Source organism: Peromyscus eremicus, chromosome 7 (assembly GCF_949786415.1).
Source record: "Peromyscus eremicus chromosome 7, PerEre_H2_v1, whole genome shotgun sequence".
NCBI lineage: Eukaryota > Metazoa > Chordata > Mammalia > Rodentia > Cricetidae > Peromyscus > Peromyscus eremicus.
The window spans coordinates 72,666,739-72,686,311 of NC_081422.1; the positions used below are offsets into that span (position 1 = coordinate 72,666,739).

At 45.1% G+C, this 19,573-nt stretch overlaps 2 protein-coding genes across 2 annotated transcripts; both read right to left on the reverse strand.

Moving 5' to 3' along the window:
* Nucleotides 1-483: 483 nt before the first annotated feature.
* Nucleotides 484-1,455, reverse strand: Dppa5 (developmental pluripotency associated 5). Its single transcript, XM_059269058.1, has 3 exons — nt 1,249-1,455; nt 988-1,167; nt 484-536 (listed from the first exon to the last, which is right to left on the reverse strand). Exons 1-3 carry the CDS (start codon nt 1,358-1,360, stop codon nt 484-486), a joined length of 345 nt encoding a protein of 114 aa, XP_059125041.1. The 5' UTR covers nt 1,361-1,455.
* Nucleotides 1,456-8,880: 7,425 nt separating this feature from the next.
* On the reverse strand, nt 8,881-10,186 carry Ooep (oocyte expressed protein). Its single transcript, XM_059267033.1, has 3 exons — nt 9,872-10,186; nt 9,518-9,700; nt 8,881-9,174 (listed from the first exon to the last, which is right to left on the reverse strand). The coding sequence occupies exons 1-3, from the start codon at nt 10,050-10,052 to the stop codon at nt 9,035-9,037; spliced, it is 504 nt and encodes a 167-aa protein (XP_059123016.1). The 5' UTR covers nt 10,053-10,186; the 3' UTR covers nt 8,881-9,034.
* Between the last annotated feature and the right edge of the window lie 9,387 nt (nt 10,187-19,573).

Sequence of the window (19,573 nt, forward strand, 5' to 3'; positions counted from 1 at the left end):
TCTCAAAAAACAAAACAAAAGATTCCACAAGCTGTACTCTGTTAAGGCATTTACAAGCATACAAAGGTGCACCGGAAAGGGCTCTTCCGTATTTTTAATGATGGCGTGCTCTCAAGTGTTATTTTACATCAGTGCCTTTTAGCGCTATTGTTCTTAATGATATTCCGGGTGAGTTCCAGACAGTATGGTACATACTTCCCTAGGATTTCAGTTCAGTGACAAGCCCTAAGGGTTAAGCTTAAGGATCACACCTTCGTGGTGCATCTGCTCTAAAACTGTGACCTTCAATCCATTAGATACAGCATCAAGAAACTATTTGATTATTTAAATTTCACTCTTTATTGGCAACCTTGGAAAGAGATATTCTCATCAGAACTCACTGCAAGGCTGGGATCCAGAAATATCTCCTTAGACGATAAAGGCTACAACAAAGTTAGAAACCATGCCAGAACCACTCCAACACACTGGAAACTGGCTTCACTCTCAACACTGGCCTAGTTCCAGGGTCTTCATGGCTTCCTCCAGCTTGAGCATTCCTGCATGAGAAACACCAATAGGAGGATTAAGTGTTGGGGAACAATAGGAGCCCTCACCACTCACCCGCCTCTTTTCAGCATCTTTTTGTGGACCTCTAATTAGAGTCTAGCATCCTGGGTCTGGAACCAGGCACCACTGGGCCAGTTCTAACGTTCTCCTAGGAAGCCTGGAGATGGGGGAGGGGTGGGACCAAGCTACCTCAGATAACCCTGCCCAGAGGGACCAATCCCTACCCCCCCTCTTACCTTAGACTCACCTCTGGAGCCCCGAACCACCAAAAGGTTCTCTGAGACAGCCCAGAGACCAAGGGGGTCCCTGGTGATGCCCAAGGCAAACCACCCTTAGGGTCATGCAGGCAGTGGAGCCTCGGTGAGGCGGGAGGTAAGAGCGGCAGAGGGATGAGGCTGCCGCACCAAGCCTTGGTTCCGAGCACCTCTTAGCGAGTCTCACCTCTCTCCTGGCGCAGGCGGCACCTCTCAGCCATGGATTGAAGCATCCATTTGGCCCGAAGCTTGTTGTTGTGAGAGCCATAAACTAAGACCTCGGTGAGTTCGGAAGATTCCAGAGTCTTCAGCTCGAACATGGCCTGGCTCACCTGCTCGATGTAAGGGATTCGAGATCCCTGTGGGCCTGTTGGAGAGAGGAAATGAGCGCTCCAGGCCAGGGAACCTAGGCCTGAGCGGAGCAGCGGGGTCAAAACTTGCCACTCACCAAACAGAGAATTTAGCAGCGGAGTCTGGACTTGGAATACTTCTGGATCTTGCAGATCTTCGGGAATTTTCACCCATGGCGGGATATCTGTACGGGTCGGGTAGCTTTCCATCTCTGTTCGTCAGAAGCAACCAGTTTCCAGGGAAGACTAGTTCAGGCTTAACCTTGTGGCCCACAGCCCCAGCGCTCAGAAAGCTTAGCACTTGTGGGGGCGGTGGCTGGCTAGACCACGCCCACTAGGGCCCTCCCTCTTCGGGGCTCATCTCAGATTCACTGCTTGCACCCTCCAGCTGTGCCCCCTGGGAGACAACGCCAGCCCACCACCAGCCCTGCCCAGCTGTCCCAAGCTAACTAGAGCTGTCGCGTGTACTGCCTTGTTCTTGGGAATAGAATTTGGTGCTAATGGCCTTCCTCTGGGAAATAACTGATTGAGCCTGAACCCTGAAAAGCGGGAAGGTTCGAAGACCTCCTGAAAGGCTATGGTTTTCCCCATTCAGAAGGAATCAGATCCTGGGGTGCCATTTTGTGGGGTGCCTGAGCAACTTCCAAGAAGTCAGCTATAATTTTTGTCATTTAATAAAAATGAAAACAAAATTTGGGGATTCATTCTTTTCACTAAAACCCCACAGTGCCCTTAAAGTGTGTCCACGATCTTCGTTGAAGGTCTAATTTGGATGTTTTGCACTGGCCTGGGTTCCAAAGCTCACCTCACATGTGCCTCGCCTGGCCACTGCACCCCAAATTGGTCTAGGCTTCAGAACATCCTCTGAATAAATTTGGTTTATTCATTATTTAAAGCAGTACTTCAGACAAATTCGAAGGCACGCAGTGGGTTCACTGAGAAGGCGATTTCAGTGCTTTATGGTTTATGATAAAGCCTGGTTTTCCCAGGCCCGGCACAGCCTGGTAACTGTAAAGTCCTTCCAGCTGGCTATTACTAACAGCTTAAAGCAAAGTTGTTTTATTTTGTTTTTTTTCTTTGTTTGTTGTTTTTCAGTTAGGGTTTCTCTCTGTAGCCCTGGCTGTCCTGGAACTCACTCTGTAGACCAAGCTGGCCTTGAACTTACAGAGATCCACCTGCCATTGCCTGAGGCTAGAGGCTTGTGCCACCACAGCCTAGCTTGGTTTAACTAGCATTAACAAGTTAGAAAACCCAAAAAAAACAAACAAACAAACAAACAAACAAAAAAAGCCAAATATCTAAACCGGGCAGTGGTGGCGCACGCCTTTAATCCCAGCACTCGGGAGGCAGAGCCAGGTGGATCTCTGTGAGTTCGAGGCCAGCCTGGGCTACCAAGTGAGTTCCAGGAAAGGCACAAAGCTACACAGAGAAACCCTGTCTCCAAAAAAAAAAAAAAAAAAAAAAAAAAAAACAAGTTAGAAAATGATCACCAATAGCTAAGAACTATTGGATGGATGTGAGTGGAGACCAGGTATTTAAAAGGTCTGGAAGTCTTAGGACATTGCTTTACAATAGAGACAATGAGACAGAGGGACAGACAACTTGTTTATCAACTGTGATGTAAACAAAGAAAGTCAGGGGGCCTTTTAGTAGTAGATTAAAGGGACAGTAAAATGCTGTGCAAGCATTCCTGACTCAGAGACTATATCAATGCCATGGAGAAAACAAATATGGGCTATATTACCAAGTTGTTTAGAAATTTCTACAGAGTGGCTGGGATAAGCACTTGAGAGATGGCTCAGTGGTTAAGAATGCTGTGGGGGGCTATGTGCATGTGAGTTTCGGTAGTTACGGAAGCCAGAGGTCAGATCCCCTGGAGATGGAATTACAGGATTACATACTAAGGGCCCAAATTTGGGTCTTCTGAAAGCAGTAAGCCCTCCTAACTGCTGACACCTCTCCAGCTCCAAAACAAAACCAGGTATCTATACTCTCAACTCCTCTGAGGTTTTCATTCTGTTTTAAGTGTGTGTGTGTGTGTGTGTGTGTGTGTGTGTGTGTGTGTGTGTGTGTGTAGAAGGTTACTGAATGAAAAAAAGAAATAAAAAGGAAAGGACATGACTGCTCCTAGGTGTGATGGAGGAGAAAGTTTACTGTAGATATGTGGGAGAGCATAGCCAGAGGTGGGAACATCGGGAGAGTCCAGAGTGGACATATCCTGAGCCATGTTAGGAGCGGGGGTGGGGGAGGGTGGGGGAGGGGGGTGCCCGCAGCTGCCAACCAAGAAAAACAGCCTGGGCCAAGAGACTGACTAAGAGAGTAGACAAAAAAAAAAAAAAAAAAAAAAGCCAGGTAACCAAAATGTCTGGATTATATAGGGCAGCTGGGGGAAGAGCAGGCTAGCCCCTAGGCTGGAGAAGTCTTGGGTATTGGGTAGGGCATGCCCTATAGCGGGTAGGGACTGCGGGATCCACTTTGATATGTTAAATAGGCACCCCGGCCATTCGTCCCAGGTTTAAAACCCAACAGTTATAAGTGTGGAAGAAGAGGTCAGGATCATTGAGAAGCTGGTTCTCTCCATCCACAGTGTGGGTCCTGGTACTTGAACTCAGGTACTCAGACTGGGGACAAGTGCCTCTCCCCACTGAGCAATCTCAACAACCCCTTGAAACATTTGTTGTTATTCGAGACAGGGTTTCTCTGTGGAGCCCTGGCTGCCCTGGAACTCACTCTGTAGACCAGGCTGGTCTGGAACTCGGAGATCCGCCTCTGATCCTGCCTCTGCCTCCTGGGTGCTGGGATTAAAGACGTGGGCCACTAGGCCCAATCCTTTGAAATGTTTTAATGAAAGAGAAAAATGGAAGTATTATACAGCACCAGGTAGCTAATAAAAAGAAACTTTAAGGGAGCGTGCCTAGCCCATCTCCCCATTGAGAACTTTCCTCATAATTTCTAAATCTTCATCCCCAATTTCTTTGATAGGAGGGGCAACATAACACCTTAAAAGCCCTGGTAAACTGGACTTTTATGGCTTCGATCTTAAAAAACTATAAAAGGCGATCCTGCACAGATTGTGTGTGTGTGCACACATACACACGAGTGTGTTTTAACAGGATCTCATGTAGCTCGTGCGGCTATGCTGGTCTAACTCCCTCTGTAGCTGAAGACCTTCCTACCTCCACCTCCCCTGTATTGGGATTAGGATTACAGATCTGGGCCACCAATCTGGGCCTGTCTGTTTTTGCTTCACCCCAGGGCCATTCTCAAGAGGTTTCAAAAGGCTAAGTTCAGCAACAAAAAGGGACATTATTTCAGGTGCTGGGAGACTTGACAACTGTCGGACACGTTCTACACCTGGTAACCAAATAATCCAAAGGTAGATTGTCTAGAGGCCTAACTGCTGGATATGATGCTTGATGAGTGGGCCAGAAAGCAAAGGCAGAGAGAGGCCCCTGACACCTACATATACTCAGACCATTGGAGCATGTCACAGAGAAAGCCTCTCCAGTGACTGGGGGCCCCATTTTCATGCCATTCTCTCTCCCCCCAACTTCTGTGCCAAAAGGTGGAGGCACCAGTCTTCTGTCAGAGACTATCCTATATGGCTAGTGTTAAACACACACACTGATTCAGATGAGTACAGGAACCCTGAAGCCTGAAACCTTGATACCGGGCCTGCCTCATTACCACAGGACACACTGAATTTAGCTAACCATGTTCACAAACCACCTGGAGCAAAGTACTAGCCAGTCCTGACTCCTTTGGAAATACCCTCCGAGGAAAGACTTTGAGTTGGAGGAAGGATCTAGAAAGACAAATGACTATGTTTGGGAACCCTTGATTCTTACTCCTGGAGCTAACAGGGGAGACTTATGGTGGCCAAGGTATTCTGAGACAGGTAAAGCCAACTAACACTCTTTTTTTTTGAGTGTTTGGCCAGCATGTATGTCTGTGCACCATATTTGTGCCTGGTGCCCACAGAGGCCAGAAGCGAAGAGCATTCGATCTCCCAGAACTGGAGTTTGATTTTGAGTCGCCATGTAAGTGTGGGGAACTGAACCACTCTATAAGACAAGCAAGTGCACTTAAGTTCTGAGACATCCTTCCCATCCCCTTACACTACTCTCCTGGCTCATCAGGCTGAGACAGAGTTCCCCCATCATCCTGGATAGTTTCATGTCAACTTGACACAAACTGGTCATCTGGGAAGAACACTCAATTGATACCTCCCTAAGATTTTCCTGTGGGCAAGTCTGTAGAGCATTTCCTTAATTAGTGATTAATGGGGGAGGGCCCAGCCCACTGTGTGTGGTGCTACTCCTGTGCAGATGATCATGGGGTGTATAACAAAACAAGCTGACCAGGCCATGAAGAACACGCCAGTAAGCACCACTCTTCCATGGTCTCTGCATCGGCTCCTGCGTTGAGTTGCTGCCCTGTTTCCCAGGACATCCTCTCAAGTTGGTTTGGTCCTGGTTTTTTTTTTTTTTTTTTTTTTATGTACACAGAAGAGGGGGCCAGATCTCATTACAGATAGTTGTGAACCACCATGTGGTTGCTGGGAATTGAACTCAGGACCTCTGGAAGAGGTCAGTGCTCTTAACCTCTGAGCCATCTCTCCAGCCCCGGTCCTGGTATTTTATCACAGCAATAGAAACCCTGAGACATTCATGGAGGTCCTTGAGGTCACCAGCAAACACTCCTTGTTGTTCCCAGAGGCTGTCACTCAGTATGTTTTCCGGGGAGTCCATGAGAATGGAAGCTAGCACTCTTTTGCTCTGTGGAAGTCTCTAGCAGTCATTCCTTGTGGTTCTGTTTCTGCCCTAGACGTTGGGAAGAGTGGAGTCAGCTGGTTTTGTTTCCTCCTTGTGCTAAATGTTTGGAAACAAGAGCTGAAAACGTTCAATCAAGAATGGCAAATCGTCTATTACCTGCAAAGAAGTAAGGGAGCATCATTTTCCTTCATGCGCCAAGTGCTCTCGAACTCTGTTACTGTCTTCCCTGGGGCAGGTAGGACCTCTAGCCATCAGCATCAAACCCCTACCCAGGACCCAGCAGCTCAGGTGCTTTCCGGATGCTGTAGCACAGGAATGTATATATATACACACACACACACACACACACACACACACACACACACAGGCTCTCATACACAAAGTTATAAAGCCCACAAAAAACTAACATTGGCAAATGGATTGTAAGGGAACACACATATATTAAGTGTTAAATGTTTTAATTTCTCTGGGTACCACAACAAAACAACACAAAGTAGACAGCTTAAACAACAGAAATCCATCTCTTTAATTCTGGGAGTTAGAATTCCAAACTGGGTCCGGGCGGTGGTGGCGCACGCCTTTAATCCCAGCACTCGGGAGGCAGAGCCAGGCAGATCTCTGTGAGTTCGAGGCCAGCCTGGGCTACAGAGTGAGTTCCAGGAAAGGCGTAAAGCTACACAGAGAAACCGTGTCTCGAAAAACAAACAAAAAGTCCAGAAGTTACTGGAAAAAAAATATAAGTTTTAAGCATAACTCTATTAATAATCCTTAATCAATCTGCTTAATAGATAAAATATTTGATTTTTTTTATAAAATTCACACCAAGAAAAAAGTATGATGAATCTCTATGAGACAGAAAGCAGGATCCTCTATTCCTAACACATGGGGCAGGGCTAGAGACACAGAAGCATAATTGGCTTAACATCATCAAATAAAAATGCACAGGCTAAAATTTTGAGGGGTAAGAGCACAAAGGCACTGCTAATAATGGATTACTGTTTGTTGCATAAATCTGCACAGATTAATCAAATCTATCTTATGTTTACCGAGCTCAATCCCAATTAGCACATGTGCGCACACACACATACTCTCTAGAGTTTAAAGCCGGGGTGAAAATGAAGTTGAAAAGGAATAAAACAAGCCAGTGTTCAATTAAAAAGACCTCTCTTCTGTGTGTGTGTAAATCATCTGTAAAGAGTCAGAACACCTTATTGTCTCTCAAAGGGAAAATATATCCAACCAACCATAACTTTGTCTAATTCCACAGAGTTCATGCACCATTATTTTTGAGACAGGGTCTCTATGTATAGCTCTGGCTAGCATGGAACTTGCTATGTAGACCAGGCTGGGCTTGAACTCAAGAGTTCTGCTTGCCTCTGCCTCCTCAGGGTTCCAGGCCTGTGCCCCCAGGCCATTTGCACCAAGAATTCCACTTCCTGAGGTGGAGACAGCAAGAGTAGGTGTGGTCCTGCAGACTGACCATCCCGGCGTCCTGGGGAAAGGAAAGCCGCATGGTCCATGAAGAACATGTGCCACATCGTCAGTACGTTGTGTGAAAGACATTTCCTGAGGTAACATAGTACACAGTCTACTTACCCCACAAAGAGAACCCACAACAGACCAAAGTCATTACTGCACCCCAGTCCTGACTGGTGAACCAATGACTTTAATTGGAGTACAGGATATGGGTGAGGGTGGCTTACAGGATGACTCAATCAGCTGTAGCACTCAGAAGGCCACCCAACATGGCTGACAGGAAAGCTGCAACCTGGGGCTCTTACTACAACTCCTACGCATGGCTTGACAGGTCCCAGGAGCTGCTCTTGGCAGCTCAACTGGCCAGTCTCCCTCCTCTAGCAGGTGCTCACTGCTGCTGCTTCTCACAGGGATTGGTGAGCCTTCCAAGTTTCAGTGTTCCCAGACAAAGGAAGTTTGTTTTCCTCCTGAATGTCCCCACCCTCTAGAGAATGCTACAATTTGGAAGAAACTGCTAGAAAACACGGGACGGCCAGCTCTGAGGCCTATGACCTGAGCCTGTAAACGCATATTACCTGAGATTTTTGTGATGTGTGACATTGCAGACATTAAACCTCATGACTGAGCCATACGCACCTGAGGGCCTATAATGATTGCCCTAAAGGAGTGCTTCAACAGGCTGAGCTGGTTACAAATGCAAATCAATGCATCCTCTCACTGGGAATCCACCTAGGCGAGGCCTAGGGACTTTGGGGACTTTGTTTTGAGGAAGTCCCAAAGTGAATTTTTTTTTTTTTTTTTTTTGGTTTTTTGAGACAGGGTTTCTCTGTGTACCTTTGCTCCTTTTCTGGAACTCACTTTGTAGTCCAGGCTGGTCTCAAACTCAGAGATCCATCTGGCTCTGCCTCCCGAGTACTGGGATTAAAAGCGTGTGCCACCACCGCCTGGCTGTGAATTCTTGCACACCTTAAATCAGTGGTTCTCAACCTTCCTAAGGCTGCAACCCTTTAAATGCAATTTATGTTGCGTTGACCAAATCTAAGATTTTGTTGCTACTTCATAATTTTGCTGTTACAAATCTGAAAATCTGACCCACAGGTTGAGGACTGATGCCTTAAATAAACTAGGTAATTGGGAATCCAGCAGAAGAGGTGATTGTAGGAGCCAGAGGGGTCAAGGACAAGAAAACTCACGGAATCAACTAAAACCCAGGCTCATAGGGGCTTCACAGAGACTGAACCAACAACCAGGGAGCCTATCCTAGGCACCGTGCATACGTGCTACAGTTGTCTAACTTGGTCTTCTTGTGCACTCCTAATAGTGGGAGCAGGTGGTCGTCTTTGACTCTTGTGCCCTGTCTTGAAAACAAAACAAAAACAAACAAACAAAAAACACTTACCTTAAGCCATCCTCAGGAGCCTGACAGATGTACTAGAAATTGTAGGAATACAACCTACACGAACCTCACATTAACTGGGCTAATTTTTATAAATTAACTTTATTGCATGTGATGAAAATAACAGACAAAAAAAAAAGTCATTTCTATATTGGAATAGTTCCACAAATTGCTATTTGCAAAGGAAAGCATACAGGTATCCACAAAGGCAGGAAAGAAAACAAATCTGTAGCGATTTTAATAATCTATTTTTTTCTTCACCTCCAGGGGCTGAGGCGGGACCGTCTGTAGGTCAGCAAGGGCCTCTTTCACAGGCGTAAGCTGGTGGTTTGAGGAACGGTTCTTCAAGAATTCCTCAAGTTGTTTCACCTTCGCAGCTGAAAGAGGATCAACACCAACAGTCGGGGGGGGGGGGGGGGGGGGGGGATGGTATCTAATTCCCTCGAGTTGGGAAGAGGAGGCCGCTCTAGCGTGGTTTTTAAAGAGAAGGGGTCCTGGACCTGGAATCTGGCAAGAGTGTTGCCTAAGGCTGAGCTGGAGGGTGATGGGCCTGGGTGTGTCCAGCCAGCACTTGGGTTCTCAAGGGTCTCCTCTAAAAGGGATTCCCCAGAGACACTCATTGCCCGGTGTTTGGAAACTGCAAGAAATTGTGAGAAAGTTCCGGGAAGCTGGGAATCATCCGGTGGCTTGCTCCCCAGGTAGGTCTCCAAAGTCTCTTACCTCTTTGGACGTGTTGTTCTTTGTGCCAAGTCGCCAGGTTCGAGAGAATATTCTTCATGCGATTCTTTACAGAGGGTCGTCCATATATGGTGATTTCAGCCATCTTCCCAGAATCGACTGTATCCACTCTCAGCAAAGCCTGGCTTATCCACTCTATTTCTGAGATTAAGGATTGGTTTGGGCCTAAACAGATAAAGAGACTAAGCAGTTAAGTAGAATGGCTTCAGGTGGGAAAGAAGGGGCAGGCTCTGATGGGCTTGATGGACAGACTGGACTGGGGAATTGAATATGGACTTGCGGCCCCTGTAGAATAATAGGGGGAGCTAACCCAGACCCCTGTGGTGAGAAGCTCACCGAAGATCATTTCTGCCAGCCAGGCCTCCATGTAGAGCACCAGAGGATTCTCGAGTTCGTGCTCTGGGAACCACCAGGGCCGCACACGAAGCCGCGGAGACACAGGCGAGGCGCTGAGCAGCTTGTGCGAGGAAGGGTCCTGCATCCTCTCGGCGTGAGCATCGGTAGTATGGGGCCCCATGCTGGAAGGCTCAGACTGCAAGCAGGAGTAGGTGCGGTACCTGGCTGCCAGCCACGCTTTTCAATGCTTGATCCGGCCACGCCCCCAGCCAGAGCGTGCAAGGCGAGTAGGTGGGCTGGGGCCACGGGGAGGGGTGGGAGTGGGGCGGGGCGGGGCGGGGCGGGGCGGGGGCGGACTCTCACATCCTAGGCCTGCCCAGCATACTGCTGACCCTGAAAATTTGATTTGGTGACTTGACTTAAGTGACCTCCAGTGTTCTAGTTTATTCCTTGTTACTTTAAAAGACATGGGCTCAGGGCGGTCGGGGCTAGTAGGGTAGGTAGAATGTCTCTCCTGCTGTCTGCTGTCTTCTCCAGCTCTGAACTGTTTGCCTTTAGAAATCCTTCACGATACTGTATCATGTTTTAAACTAAATGGCAGAAGTGGTTATTGAAACACATAACAAATTTGACAAATTTCGTTTATTTCTAAATTCCCAATTCATGTATGCATGAATTTCTTCTTTCAGTCTAAACTGCCATCTCCTCTCTAGGTGTCTCCCAGTTAACTGGGGTCCCTATTGGGCATGAGGTAGAGATGTCCTTGATGCTCCCACAGGCCCATATATTCGTTTGAGCTATTCTCCTGAGATGCTCCCAGCTGAGGCTACTTCACAAACACACAAGCCCGTATCACCCACACCTTGTCTCTTATTTTCAGACTCTCACAGGGAGCTGGAGCTAGCCACCGTGTTGTTTGTGGGCATCAGTTTTGTGAAGACGTGAGGAAGATCAGATCCCTGGTCATTCTTATCTGGGCGACAGTTGATTTGTGATTTCCTTTTATTTTGGAGGCAGAGTTTTTGGAATCCTAGTTTCCCAAGTATATACTACTGCATAATACTTGCAGAGCCCATCTCAGCCTCCAAAGAATTAGAATGCTTTTACTGTTTAACAGGCCCTGCTGATTCAGTTGGCCACTGTTTTGCCTCCAGGTGTTTTGGTTTGAATTTGATTACGAGGAAGGTGGCGGTCATGTGACTATTGCTCCCTCATTTTCCCTGTAGCCTCATGTCTGCTCTTTAAACTCTTTGTACCTGACCCAAACCAAGCAACTACAACCAAGACTTCCAGCAGTTTCGTTTTCCCCGTTATCCCAGCCTGAATGGGTTTCAGTTCGGGCAGCAGATTACATAAGAGATTTATCCTATCTTCTCTAAATTTTATTTTATTTTCCCTGAGACAGGGTTTCTCTGTGTAGCCCAGATGTCCTGGAACTGTAGACCAGGCTCTGTAGACCAGGCTGGCTCCCAGCTAAGAGATCTGCCTACCTCTGCCTCCTGAGTGCTAGAATTAAAGGTACCACCACACCTGGCTGCTAATTCATATTTATTTAATTTCTTTTCATTTATTTTATACACATTGGTGTTTTGCCTGAATGTAGGTCTGTATGAGGGTGTTGGTTCCCCTGGGACAGGAGTTACAGATAGTTGTGAGCCACCGTGAGGGCGCTGGGAATTGAACCTAGGTCCTCTGGAGGACCAGCTAGTGCTCTTAACCTCTGAGCCATCTCTCCAGCCCCTAATTCGTATTTCTTAATTACTACAAAATGCAGTGTTTCATTTTGACCTTTTTACATCTGTACAGCATGTACTTTGCTTGTTCATGTAGTTTATGATGGTTGATAAATGTTTTGGTAGTGATACTGCATGGAGCAATCAATTTTGTTTACTTTTAGATGATGTCTGGCTGTGCTTTGTGTGGATCTGGAGCAGTAGTGGGTAGCAGAGGTAGCACACGGTCATCAGAAGCCTAGAGTATTCATGGTCTTGAAAAGCATAGCCAAGCAGTTATCAGAGTGAATAGAAGGTCATATGGTTTAGAGCCTGACCATACCCTCTGAAAACCTATGCTAGAAACTACCTTTGTGTTATGAAGCTGAAGGGACTGTATCCTTTCAGGTTCATATTGTGGCTACTTATAGCCATGATACTTTCTCCCCTAAAGGATGCCCACATCATGAGTGTTTATGGCCATGAGCCTCCTAATATTGTTCCTCTGAAGGCTACTTTGTTTTGGCTTTACTTTTCTATACATTTCTAGAATTTTCTAACATTCTGTTCCTGATCATGGCCAGGCCTTGGTTAGGTAATAGCTGATCTTTAGAGGCTGGTTAGGTAATAGCTGATCTTTAGAGGCGCAGTTCAGAGGTTACCTCCCACAGAACTCTTCTTCATCCATACCACTACTGGTCTTCCCTGGGATACCCTAGTTTTAGGAACACAGTGTGATGGCCTTGTAATAAGTTGTATTAAACCCATCTTGCTCACAGCAAAAAATATTAGCAGAAATTAATCAAGAGATAGATGAATTGAGAATAGCTTTCCCCTTTTCTCAGCCCTCTGTTAGCTATTCTAATAATTCTCTTACTCTTGCCCATATTAATTTGACTAGCTATAGAGGTGATGCATTCAACCTTGGCCTCTTTTTTTTGTTTGTTTGTTTTTGTTTTTTTGAGGCAGGGTTTCTCTGTGTAACAGCCTTGGCTGTCCTAAACTCACTTTGTAGACCAGGTTGGCCTCAAACTCACAGAGATCCACCTGCCGCTGCCTCTGCCTCCCAAGTACTAGGATTAAATGCATACACCACCACACCCAAACTTGATTTGGTATTTACATTCAACAATCACTATATAATGTATATATAAGATGGCTAATAAAAGTTGTACAGAGATACAGTGGTGTTTATCTGCATATAGGATGCATAGCATAGCTTTGAACAGGTCTGTTAACTCCTAATTGCCTTGGTTGTGTGTTGTGGAATATTTTAAGGTGTGTTACATGTGTTTATGCTGTGGAACATTTGTTTTAATGATGCAAAAATGTGTTGATGTGTTGCATTCTTTTATGTTGCATTTGTTTAACTCTGTGAAGCTGTGTTACTGTGCCTGTCTAAAACAGTGATGAAGTCAATAGTCGATCTGTGCTGGGTTTTCTTTTTTCTTTTTTTTTCTTTTTTTTTTTTTTTTTTTGGTTTTTTGAGACAGGGTTTCTCTGTGTAGCTTTGGTGCCTGTCCTGGATCTCAATCTGTAGACCAGGCTGGCCTTGAACTCACAGAGATCCGTCTGACTCTGCCTCCCAAGTGCTGGGATTAAAGGGATTAAAGGCATGCACCACCACCACCACCACCACCACCACCGCCGTCGCCGCCAGCGAGTTTTCATTCTTATCTCTTTTCTTCATACAGTTCACTTCCCTGTACGACACCTGCAGGGACTCCCTCACGTAGGGAAGAATAGCATATACATAATATCAACAAAAATCACCCATTCTTACGTGTGGTGCTGAACTTGAGTAGGCACACTTGCCTGCATAGCAGCCAGCAGTCAGATATCTCAGTAGGGATTGTGAGCTCACCCTCTGTGACACGCTGCTGCCGTGGTTATGTGATTCTGTATATCCGTGCCACGGTGCTGCCAGTGCACTTTAGAGACTGCTCAGAGTGAACACTGAGCATAGTGGTCACACCTGTACGTTTGTTGGAATAGGACGAGGATATGGGGAATTGCTGTTCGAACCAAGGTATGACTAAACTAGCCACTGAGTCCAGTCCCTTCTACTGTTCTGCTCAATAGTTTTCAGAATATCTTATTTAAATATTTGTTTTTAATATTATACATACTATAATATTGGTTTATGCTATAACTTAGGTATTTGCTGCTTTTTGTTTTGTTTTGTTTTGTTTTTTGATTTTTCAAGACAGGGTTTCTCTGTGTAGCTTTGCACCTTTCCTGGAACTTACTCTGTAGCCCAGGCTGGCCTTGAACTCACAGAGATCCACCTGCCTCTGCCTCTCGAGTGCTGGGATTAAAGGCATGCGCCACCACTGCCCGGCTGGTATTTGCTGCTTTTATAAAGCATTTTACTTTTAAAACTTAACATATTTATCAACTCTCTTTTTGTTTGTTTTTATTAGCATTTTTTGTTGTTGTTGTTGTTTGATTTTTGAGAAAGCGTCTCACCATGTAGCCCTGGCCATCCTGGAACTCATTGGTAGGCCAGGCTGGCCTCCAACTCACAGATACCTCTTGCCTCTGCCTCCTGAATGAGTCCTGGGATTAAAAATGTGTGCCACCACTCTGGACATGTTTATCACTTCTTAGTTGGCTTCCACCTTCAGGCTTGTTCTTAATAGGTACACTTTTGCCTAAAACAACAGGCCTTTATAATGTAGACATTGATATAGTTATTGTACTGAAATTGTTAGTCTCAAAAACTGTAGTTACTCTGGAATGGTAGAGATGTTTTGAGGCATTTCACACAATAATGTATGCCTCTCTACATTTTTAGCACACACGCCTCTGATTTTTGTCGAAAGCTGTATTTTATTCAGTATAGTACAAGACATGTGCTTTCTACATGTGAGAAAGTTCCTAAGAATGTGTACTTTCTGTATTTCATTGAACCAGAAACAGTTACTTGATGCTTTGGGGGTTATCTGAATGCTAGGGATATAAATTATACTTATGTCAGAAACCCATGTCCCTTTTGAGCTACCATCAAATACTTCATTTTTGTTTGGTTGGTTGGTGGGTTGGTTATCCAAAGAGGTTATCATTGTTTCAAACACAAAAGCAGATAATGTTTCTCTGTGTAGCCCTGGCTGTCCTCGTGTTTATCTGCATATAGACCTGTGGTGTAGCTTTGAACAGGTCTGTTAACTCCTAATTGCCTTGGTTGTGTGTTGTGGAATATTTTAAGGTGTGTTACATGTGTTTATGCTGTGGAACATTTGTTTTAATGATGCAAAGATGCGTTGCATTCTTTTATGTTGTATTAGTTTAACTCTGTGAAGCTGTGTTACTGTGCCTGTCTAAAACACCTGATTGGTTTAATCAAGAGCTGAACAGCTGGTAGCAAGGCAGGAGAAAGGATAGGCAGAGCTGGCAGGCAGAGAGAATAAATAGGAGTGAGAAAGAGGAGAGGAAGACTCCAAGGGCCAGCCACATAGCTACACAGGAAGCCACAGAGAAAGAAGTAAAGAAAAGATATACAGAAATCGAGAAAGGTAAAAACCCAGAGGCAAAAGGTAGATGGGTTAATTTAAGAAAAGCTGGCTAGAAACAAACCAAGCTAAGGCCAGGCATTTTTAAGAAAGAATAAGCCTCCATGTGTAATTTATTTGGGAGCTGGGTGGCAGGCTCCCCAAAGAGCAAAAGAGCCAAAAAAATAAAAACCACCACCAACAGTTGTGTTGTGTGGTTTAGTTTCCTAACCATGCTTCAGGGCTCTGTCACAAAGTTGAGCTACAGGCTTCTATATGTCCAAAGGCAACATATAGAGGTCCTCATATTACTGATGTATTCATCATGTGATATGGTGGGTTTTCACAGATCTCAGGCTACTAAACATTTTGATACATAATGCTGTTTGGCCAAGGTTTCTGGATCTATCTCATTCAAACTAATGTCTACTGACATGGTCAGTCAATTGGAACATTCTACAGAACAATGCTGGCCTTAATTTAGGAGTAAATTCTGAGTGTGCACTCAAGCCAACACAGGCTTGATTGATCAGAGGGAGAGGGAGAGGGAGAAAGAAGACAGATGGAAGGAAGGAGCGGAAAGGAAAGAGAGGGACGCACAGAGGGCCCACCCACTTTTTAGGCTGGGACGCCGTCGCAGGCTGATGATGCAATTAAGGACCGAATCCTTACACTGGCAATCTGAATATTGACTGAATATTTAGGACAGGCAACCACCGCTGCTAAAAATTCTTTCCTCAGCCAGGACTGTTACACAGAAAAACCTTGTCTTGGAAAAAAAAAAAAGTAAATAAAAATAATAATAGAAATCAATAAATAAGGTGAGCTTTATGCCTTGGTCTCCCCAGTGGCTGTGACTACAGGCATATAACCACCAGACCACCAGACCTAGGCTTCATTGACATTATATTCAAGGTTGCTGGGCCACAGAAGCAAAGCACAAAGCCCAGATGCCTAATACCTGAGGCTTTTGGCCTGTCTTTGGACTTGTTACTCCTCAGGCACACTGCTGCACTCATTACACACCTGAAATGATTACTGAAAATTCTACTTTATTGGAAAATTACATGCTATGCATTTTTTTTATTATATTGGGATTTTCTTTTTCACCATTTTTAAAATTTTTATTTTAGATGATTTTATTTTTATGTGTATGACAATTCTTCCTGTATGTATGGGTGTGTACCACCTGTGTGCCTGGTGCCCACTGAGTTCAGAAGAAGGCATCAGATGCCCTGGAACTGGAGCTGTGAATGGTTATGAGCCACCATGTGGGTGCTGGGAATTGAATTCAGATTCTCTGGAAGAGTACCAAGGACTTAATTGCTAAATCAACTCTCCAGTTCCAGAATTTTTTTTTCTTTTTTTCTTTTTTTTGATTTTTTGAGATAGAGTTTCTCTCTGTAGCTTTGCGCCTTTCCTGGAGCTCACGCTGTAGACCAGGCTGGCCTCGAACTCACAAAGATCCGCCTGCCTCTGCCTCCCAAGTGCTGGGATTAAAGGTGTGCGCCACCACCGCCGCCGGCTGAATTTTTTTTTTCTATTATCAGCTTGATACAGTACAAATTCTTAACCTAATAGTGAAATGTTTCACTGAAGTTTGCCCAGTGATTGAGTAAAACCAAAACTTATTATAAGCCACAGTCATCCTAGGGTCCCCCCCTGCTATGTAGCCTCCCTGGATCTATGGGTTGCAGTCTGATTGTTCTTTGCTTTATATCTAGAATCCACTTATGAGTGAGTACATACCATGTTTGTTTTTCTGGGTTTGGGTTACCTCACTCAGGATGATATTTTCTAGTTCTATCCATTTGTCTGCAAACCTCATGCTGTCATTGTTTTTCTCTGCTGAGTAGTACTCCATTGTGTATATGTACCACATTTTCTTAATCCATTCCTCAGTTCACGGGCATCTAGGTTGTTTCCAGGTTCTGTCTATTAAGAATAATGCTGCTATGAACATAGTTGAGCATGTATCTTTGTGCTATGATTGAACATTCCTTGGGTATATGCCCAAGAGTGGTATGGCTGGGTCTTGAGGTAGATCCATTCCCAATTTTCTGAGAAACCACCATGCTGATTTCCACAGTGGTTGTACAAGTTTGCACTCCCACCAACAGTGGAGGAGTGTTCCCTTTGCTCCGCATCCTCTCCAACATAGACTGTCATTAGTGTTTTTGATCACAGCCATTCTGACAGGTGTAAGGTGGTATCTCAGAGTCATTTTGATTTGCATTTCTCTGATGACTAAGGATGTTGAGCATTTCCTTAAATGTCTTTCAGCCATTTGAGATTCTTCTTTTGAGAATTCTCTGTTTAGCTCTTTAGCCCATTTTTTAATTGGATTGTTCAGTATTTTGATGTCTAGTTTCTTGAGTTCTTTATATACCTTAGAGATCAGTCCTCTGTCAGATGTGGGGTTGCATTATACACATTTTTATCCTTTACCGAAGTCCACACCAAATTTCCCAAAGGGAAAGGCATTAATATTGAGAATCACTAAAAATGAATGTCAAAAGGTGCTGGAGAAGTGAGGTTATTATGCCCAGATTGTGGGGACCAACAAAAGACTACCACAGAGACCAAATCCCATATGTAAAAGCAAAGAGCCTTTATTTTCAAGCTCAGGGCTTGGACTCCATGTCCAATGCAGCAGAGAGCCCAGAGCCCAAGCAGGGTGGGGGTTTTATCATAGCAGAGGTTGGGGAGGGGGAAGGTTATAGGGAATGTTTGGAATGTCAGATGTTTCCCCTTAGAGGCAGGCCCCACTAGGTGAGGGTCAGCTTATGGCTTTTCCTGGGTCTAGGTGTTGCCTGCCAGAAGCTATGTCTGGGCCTCTAAGCCTGTCATGGCAGCTGTGTGGTCAAGCTGTTTTGGGCACCTCCACAAGGTCTGTAATGTGGAAATGCTGAACTTTGTCAAGCAGCAATAGTCACTATATGGTCCACACTGGTGTCTACTTATATTTTCTGCTCTTCAGTAATTTATTATCATGTACAACACAGGATATGTGGATCAACATAGGTACATCTCATGTGTGATATTAAGTCCATTTCCTTAGTAAGGCATAAAAATTGCCAAGGGTGAAACGTTTCATCATTAATGATAAATACAGGGTATTAGTTATTTGGCGGAGCTCTTACCCTGCGAGGAAATGTCAAGAAACACGACAGAATCCACTAACAAGAGTTTTATTAAGATAAGAGAGAGAGACAGATGTGACAGGCCTGTTGGAAAGACACATGCATTAGGAAGGAAGCCAGGAATATGGTGCTAACTTATAAAGGCTGGGTTGCGCATGCATACGCAGATTCATGTGGCTATTCCACGCATGAGCGTAGATCACATGGTTGCGCTGCGCGCTTTATGCAACCATGCAAAGCCATGGGTCCTGGTCACGTGAGACGTTTTGACCCGGAAATGGCTATTTTGACCCAGAAATGGCTAGGCGGAAGTGTCTAGGTCCTGAATCTATCACAGGGTCTGCCTATGTGTGTCAGTGGAGACAATACAATGAAGGCAAGAAAGGTGTAGGCTGGGCGGTGGTGGCGAAAGCCTTTAATCCCAGCAGAGGCAGAGGCAGGCGTGTGTCTGTGAGTTCCCGGAAAGGTGAGCCTGGGCTACAGAGTGAGTTCCAGGAAAGGCACAAAGCTACACAGAGAAACCCTGTCTTGAAAAACCAAAAAAAAAAAAAAAAAAAGAGAGAGAGAGAGAGAGAGAGAGAGAGAGAGAGAGAGAGAGAGAGGAGAGAGGGAGAGGTGTAGCAGGGAGTGTTGTTCATTTTACAGGGTTTCAAAGTGATCACAGGAGCTGGTGGAATTCTGCCATTTAACCATAATATTCATAATATTCATTTTCGATTTGTTTATGTATTCCTTTATTTATTGAGACAGTCTTTGTATGTAAGCTTGGCTGTCCTGGAGCTCACTACATAGAACAGGCCGGGCTTGGACTAACATAGACCCACTTGCCCCTGCCTCTGGCATGCTGGGATTAAAGGTGTGCACCATCAGGTCCAGCCCCATTTTAGATAGACTCCGAGGAGCAGCATACAATGACGCACATGGTCAGGCAATCCTTTAATGCAGCCCTGCTGGGTAAAGCAAGCTCAGATCTCACTAGGAAACCTTTGTGGGCCTCCACATTCACTGTAGCCACTGACACCAGAGGCAGCATGTAAAAGCACACTTCAATAATTAGCCAAAGACCTGGGCCAATTTTCCTGCCAGTTCATGTTGAAGGCTTATGCAGGGTTAGTCATCTGATAGAAAGTTTCACCATGTGGCAGCTAGTGAATATGACTCGGAGACTATCCCATCATGTGGAACATGTAGGCACCGGTCTCCTCCCGGTAAGGTGATCAGAAACAAGAGAGAGACAGCTGATCATGGAAAGATATGATGGAGGAAGTCTACCCTCTTGTACTAACCAGCATTCCTCAAATGACTCAATTTGGAGGCAACTTCCTACTTTTGAACAGAGATGGAAACAAAGAACAT

Coding starts and splice junctions, on each gene's coding strand:
- Dppa5 (XM_059269058.1), bottom strand. CDS start 1,360: ATGGAAAGCTACCCGACCCGTACAGATATCCCGCCATGGGTGAAAATT. Junction 1,168..1,248: donor GCTGCTAAATTCTCTGTTTG/GTGAGTGGCAAG, acceptor TCTCTCCAACAG/GCCCACAGGGATCTCGAATC. Junction 537..987: donor CCGCCTGCGCCAGGAGAGAG/GTGAGACTCGCT, acceptor TTTCTCATGCAG/GAATGCTCAAGCTGGAGGAA.
- Ooep (XM_059267033.1), bottom strand. CDS start 10,052: ATGGGGCCCCATACTACCGATGCTCACGCCGAGAGGATGCAGGACCCT. Junction 9,701..9,871: donor GCTGGCAGAAATGATCTTCG/GTGAGCTTCTCA, acceptor TTATCTGTTTAG/GCCCAAACCAATCCTTAATC. Junction 9,175..9,517: donor AGAACAACACGTCCAAAGAG/GTAAGAGACTTT, acceptor ATCCTCTTTCAG/CTGCGAAGGTGAAACAACTT.